General features: G+C 39.3%; 1 protein-coding gene across 2 annotated transcripts in view; it reads right to left on the reverse strand.

The window, feature by feature from the left end:
• The window catches only part of rbfox3a (RNA binding fox-1 homolog 3a), a 418,183-nt gene that overhangs the window by 23,594 nt on the left and 387,991 nt on the right, over nucleotides 1-6,598 (reverse strand). For both annotated transcript variants that reach the window (XM_016572313.1, XM_016572312.1), the window contains one exon: nucleotides 835-888. In XM_016572313.1, the coding sequence (XP_016427799.1) occupies nucleotides 835-888 (54 nt within the window). The remainder of the gene's footprint in view (nucleotides 1-834; nucleotides 889-6,598) is intronic.

The raw sequence follows: 6,598 nt of genomic DNA on the forward strand, positions 1-6,598 counted from the left end.
ATATATATATATATATACACAATATGCTTATATTTTATATTTAGAAAAACTAAAACATGTTATTCAATACTGAAAGGAATCAGTAAAATGTACTTTAGTGCATTTAAAAGTTGATTATTTTCCCCAATAATTGAATGTGCAATGCAATTTTATGCATATTATCATATCAACGTGTTAGCTTTGTAACATGCTAATGCCAAACTCTACTGGAATCTATTGTGAATCAAGCCCTCCCTATGTAGGCAGCTCACTAGATTTTGAAACAGAGCCACAGCGTAGGAATTCAAAAGTTCAGCGGGAAACAGGTTATTTGTGAACGATCGGCTGATCTTATAATGCGCGTTGCTTAGGTTGAGTACACTGTGACGGTTTGTTCCAGCAGATTCATCCCTGTGAATCACCTAGGAGGAGGTGAGAGGAGTTCTCCTGAGCAAAATGTCACCCTCCTTTGAGACCAGCAGCGCTGTATGGAAGAATGGCTATATATAACCCGTTTTCTAGCGCAAGACTGGAGACTTAAACAGCTGAATCTTATTACAGTGGGACAGCTCTAAGAGCAGAATCACTGCATGTTGGTCAGACGTTCACCTCTCTGAATTATATAACCGGGCAAGTTGACTCGTACTCAGCTGAAACCGTTCAGTTGTCTCTCGGCGTAGCTACCTTTCCAAAACGTGTCTCGGCTCAGTGTGAGCGAGTGTGAGAGTGTGACGTTTGAGTCACTTTGCGGCTGCTGTGTAAGAGCTGTAATTATTCGGCTCATGAAGGGAAGAGGAGACCTGTGGGGAGGAAGAAGTATGAAGTGACAAAGAACTGCTCTTCCAGCTGACTTACCTTAGAGCCCCGCTCGTTAAAAATAATTTCCACATCCAAAATTTTCCCAAATTGCTGTGGAGAGAAAAGGAGATAGGGAGGAAAAAAAGAAAAGAGGAGAGACAGGGGAGAAAGAAAGAAAGACAGAGAGGGAGAGAGAAGGAGTAATTAGAACTCATCTCTTCTGCAGTTTGTCAGGAAACTTGAACACTTGATTGCACAGGGAGCTAGAATAGTAAACCCACCGCTTTCACTATGAACACGCAAGACAAACTTTCACACATCTCCTTTGCCATGACAGAGAAATGATACTGATGAGCACCACTCATCAGAAATGTGTTATTTTAAAAGTAACACATTACAACATTACTCAGTATAAAACACAACAAAAGCTAATTATGTAGTCTCCCACTACTAAGTTACTTTTGCTACTTTTTCCTAATTCATTCAGGAGCAAAACAAGTGACTATTTCTAAGAGTGAATCAATAAATAAATGTATTAGATTTGTTCAAAACACTGATTAATTTAGGAACGAGTAGAGTACTATGTTGTTCCGAATTCAGCATGTCTTTATGAGTAAATGAACCATTTACTCATTTGATTAAACAAGTGGCTGTTATTATGATGATTTTATGCGATTTTAATGTGATTTATGCAATTTTAACATTAAATCAGTTGAACTGTTCAAAAACACTGATTCAGGAAGGAAATGTGACTCTTTTTATAAGCGAGTAAATGAATCTTTCACTCATTCGACTCGTTCAAAACAATCATTCACTCAACTGATTCACTCAATAAGACAATATTAACTTTGCATGACACACAAAAACTACAAATACATTTTATATATTTCAAAAAGTAACTCAGATCCTATGATGTAAATTTAATTGAGCTGCCTAACCAATTGTACTACATGAAGCTCTCGGCTGGGTCGGGATTCTGGGAAAGAACAGGACATACTGCTGATGGGAGCAAACTTCAAAAGATCACAGCGGCACCCTGCTGTGTATGCACCAGTGCTCTTAATGACACGATATGGCTTGTTATTTTCTGTGGTGTTTTTGACTGATAAAAGCTGGCCGAAGCCACGGGAGAGGGTATTTCTGGCTTGACTTAACACCAAACGCCCGACTCAATTAAAAAAAAGGATAATTGGATATAGAGCAGCCATCATCGGCGATGATAAACCATATATTTGTTTATTATCTCAGTGACGAATACCATCCTCGTAATTACCTGTCACTTCGGTTATTATTTTCCAGCTATTTGCGCTCCGTTCTGTGGTTTTATCTGATTGTCATTCTCACGGCCCTCTGAAACGCCCAATCTCTCATTTTTATTCTTTAATTAGCATTAGCCATGAGGCATTGACCACTCCCTCCGAGATACGGCTTTGTCTGGAAGCTTCTTTCAGACACATATGGATTTGCAGCCTGGTTGCCCTTCGAGGAAAGAAGCTTAAACTTTATTGGCCTTTGACTGAATGCCGCTCATACCTGCGGCCAAAAGGTGAACCCTGAAGAAACAGCGGCCTGATTAGAGGTGATAAACACCACCCTCGCTGCACAAAACACACGTTAACCTCGCCTTATGCTAATCAGGATCCTCCACAACGAGACCTTGAATCAAGCAGGTTTATTTCAATAAATAAATAAACATGCCAGCGCATGCCAACGCAAGGTCACCGCTGCTCTAGCCGAAGGAGGAGACAGCTTCTTTAAGAAGTAATTTGGAACAGGTCTGAATAATTGGTTGGATGGAAGCAGGAGGCTCCAGGGTGCACCGCTATAAATGTGCCAGTAAGCATGACTGTATATATGAAAGTGTAGGACAGCAATTAGAGCAACCGCACAAAGTGACACATGTGATATGCTTAAGCGTTCCATTTAACGTGGCCGGCTTTGGAGATCATTACGGAACGCAGCGGAATGAAAGCAAAACCTTAAGTTCCCCTAATGGGAGGAATGAAAGCAGGTTTTAATTGCTGTCTAAAATGGCTGTATTATTTCATTAAAACTAATTACCCTGTCAAGCAGGCCGCATCGGCTTCGTTTCAGCACAACAGGGGATAAATGGGCCTTCCAGGCACCTACGGCTCAATGGGATTGATCGAGGGCCCGGGTCACTAATAAGGTTAAGAAGAGCCGCCTTTCATCCGCCCAGCCGTGGGGAGAACCCGAGGCGGACTGTATATGTGCATGTTTGCGGCGAGGAGGAGGCTGAGCATGCCGCTCTGATCTCAAACGGGGGGAAAAAAAGTGACGCCTCGCAGTTCATTTCGTCCGGCTGCTGCTTGATCTACCGCGCTTGTTTTTTTCCAGCCCAATTCAAATTCCGCAGTCAAACCCAAACAGCTGCTACTTGACACGATTCCCTCCATTTGTTCAAATTAAGATGCTTTTTTTTCCTCCCGCCAGAGCCGGAATCAAACGCCGGCATTTGCATCTCAGCGTGAACCTGCTCACGACCGCAGACGATTCGCTCTAAACAAAGTCTGCGGACGCTAATGGTTTCAACCCACCGTAATGGGCGTATGGTATTGCTGAAATATTTCCCAGGGTAGTCATCCATGGGAAAACCGAACTAATCACAGCTAGTCACCATAGGCCCCATCATCGCCACTGCCTTGCAGCAGAGAGCTTTAATAAGAGTGTAGGCCTACACAAAATTAGGATCAATGGGAGATCGCAGTGCGAGACTGCTGGTGGTCCACACACTTGATAGGTTGGGAAAACGCTTCACGGGAATTGTTTGAAGCGAGTCAGCTTTGCTGTGAAAACGGAGGAAGAGTAGTTAAAAAAGCGAATCAGTAGTGTGACATTAAGACGGTTTTGTTTGGAAATCAAGCAGGTATCATTATAAACCCATTACGAAACCATATGGGGCTTCTGCTCTTGTTTGAGATTCTAGGTAAACCTCTGCAGTCCCTTGGGTGATCAATATTTTAGAAGATTCAAACCTCTAAGGGAAATACCGAGGGGAATAACGGTCTATTAATTTAGAATAACAAGGTACCTGTTTTAATCTAACACTAACTTTCCCCTGAGCTGGGGGGCATTTTTATTGCTAGTATATACATATGCACTGAAGTGTAGGATCGCTCAAATCAGTGCAGGGGAGTATTTTGGGAGGAGTCGCACAATTTTGCAGCCTCTGTGTGGAATCGTCATGGTGGTGCTTTAAAACCAATTTCATACACTAGCATTAAATCCACATACTCATCTGTATAATTGCTTTGGATGTCTTTTTCTAATTATAAAATGAGGCTCAAATAAGGTTGGGTAATAGAGCTTTTTAATCGTCGCTCTTTGTTTGACTACAGCCCAAGCCAGTGTACTCGAATGAGGAAAAAGACTCGTAAAATTGCAGTTCTCATAATCAGCTATTCCAAATTGAATTTCCATCTTGCTTAATTGAGAAATCAGAAATGGTTTAGAAAGCTGAGTTAAAAATGAGTGTGATCTGTGACTGTTTATCTACAATACTCAAAAGAATTAACATTGAAAGATACAAGTCATTCAATTGGAGGCTTCATTTAAAATGTACTTCTGTCTCGAGACTATTGTTGACACAATGGGCTCACAATTACATCTCAAACAGTTTGTGTTATTAAAGTTACGCTAAAACAGGTACCTTGTATATCCTTCTGCCATATTTGTTATATTTGTATATCATTTATATCTATTATTTATATCTTTTTAATATCTACATTAGATATCAATTTGATCAAAAATACACTATTACTAATATACAATTTAAAAATACAATTTACTAATACTAATATTGTGTAATATTATTACAAATTAAAATAACTGTTTTCTATTTTAATATATATCAACACTGTCATTTATTTCTGTATAAATAAATAAATAAATAAAATATATATTTTTTTGAGAACTATAAAAATGGGGAGAAGCTAAAGGTTTTGGGGTAGCCAGTAAACCCCTTGAGTAAGTGCTTAAGGAGTTGTACCATCAGTAGATGGAAATCTTCTTCCCTTGTGCTTCAGTCACTGTTCTTAGACTTGCCTTTTCTCACATTTTTTGGGATTTTAGAGGTGCGCAGCGCTTGTCCATCCCATCCTCTCCCACTAGTCTATCTATGGCACGGTATAATTGCACCCCTGGGTCCCTGAGAGACTTCACAGCAAGTTGCAGCAGTCTCTTCAGACAAACATACACACACTTGGTCACACATGTGCCTGTTTTCACATCGGAGCTGTCAGCCAACACAAACCTAATGAGGATAAACTTCTAGTTTTTAACCACAGTGAGGAGCGCTATTAATTACGTCTCCACTGGTGGGACCACTGTGTGGCTCTCTGCTCATCACATCAACGCTGGGCAGAACGGGAGAGGAGCAGAGAGGAGAGGACAGCCTCTCTTAGAGAGAACAAAGAGCGTGAGGAACAGATGTTCTCAAGACTCAGCAGTCAGGCTGCACCCAGAGACCTCCACCAGTTTAAGTGTTACTGTTTGCTATACAGTGCCCTTAGTGAACACAGACTCCGGTTTTTAACAAGCTGGGACCAGCAGCGTTTTTTTCTCCTCCTTACGCTGCCTGTATCCTCCAGTAACAAGCTGCCAGTGTTTAACGCCGCTCCCTTGCTGGCTGCTGATAATTCAAAGGTATGCAGGAGTTTAACTGTATGAGTCCTCGAGTCTTAGAAAGACGGGCACAGATGTTTCTTCGGTTAAAGAAAGCTGCGAGTTGTTCATTAGTTTTGTTTTTATTCTAGCCGAGAGTGCTTACATCTAAACGCAGATTGAGGAGCAGTAGCTGTGGATAAAACGCTAAATAATGACCAACCATTACCGAGCCTGATGCTGCTCTCAGTATAACAATACTTTTTTGATTGAATACCCTTGTTTTTAAAAAACAAGTTTTACTGATCCCTTGTCACAAGCTACATATACAAACAAAAACTAATATAATGCAGTTAAATCAATTAGCACTTTGTCATGCACTTTCTAGGCTTGGAGGGATAAAATGTGAAAAATAAAATACTTTGGTTATGTTAAAATATTTAGACTATACTCTGACTATGGAGGTTTAGTGTCTACAATTTTGTTCACATTAATTACATAATATACTACTTGGTTGTTGAACTGATCTGAGCTTTTTTTTGCATATAATACATTAATATTAGCTGAGAAAAGCCTTCATATGACATTAATTTATAACATTATGAAATGTCTCTGGCTTCTGGTTGCTTAACAATATTAAAGTTTTTTAAGGAGTTTTAAATGTCTTTTTAGAAATGACAAATGCCATGCAATAATTGGCTTTAGCTATACACACACACACACACACACACACACACACACACATATATATATATACACACACACTGCCGTTCAAAAGTTTGGGATCAGTAAGATTTTTTATGTTTTTAAAGAACTTCCTTCTGCTCATCAAGGCTGCATTTATTTGATTAAAAATACAGAAAAAACTTTAATATTGTGAAATATTATTACAATTTAAAATACCAGTTTTCTATTTTAATATACTTTAAACTGTAATTGATTTCTGTGATCAAAGCTGAATTTTCAGCATCATTACTCCAGTCTTCAGTGTCACATGATTCTTCAGAGATCATTCTAATATGCTGATTTATTATCAATGTTGGAAACAGTTAAGCTGCTTGATATTTGTTTGGAACCTGTGATATTTTTTCAGGATTCCTGATGAACAAAATAGTTAAAAGGAACAGGATTTTTTTTTTTATAGAAATCTTTTGTAACAATATACACTACCAATCAAAAGTTTTGGGTCAGTAATATA

This window comes from Sinocyclocheilus rhinocerous, unplaced genomic scaffold (assembly GCF_001515625.1).
Source record: "Sinocyclocheilus rhinocerous isolate Xijiao unplaced genomic scaffold, SAMN03320098_v1.1 scaffold140, whole genome shotgun sequence".
NCBI lineage: Eukaryota > Metazoa > Chordata > Actinopteri > Cypriniformes > Cyprinidae > Sinocyclocheilus > Sinocyclocheilus rhinocerous.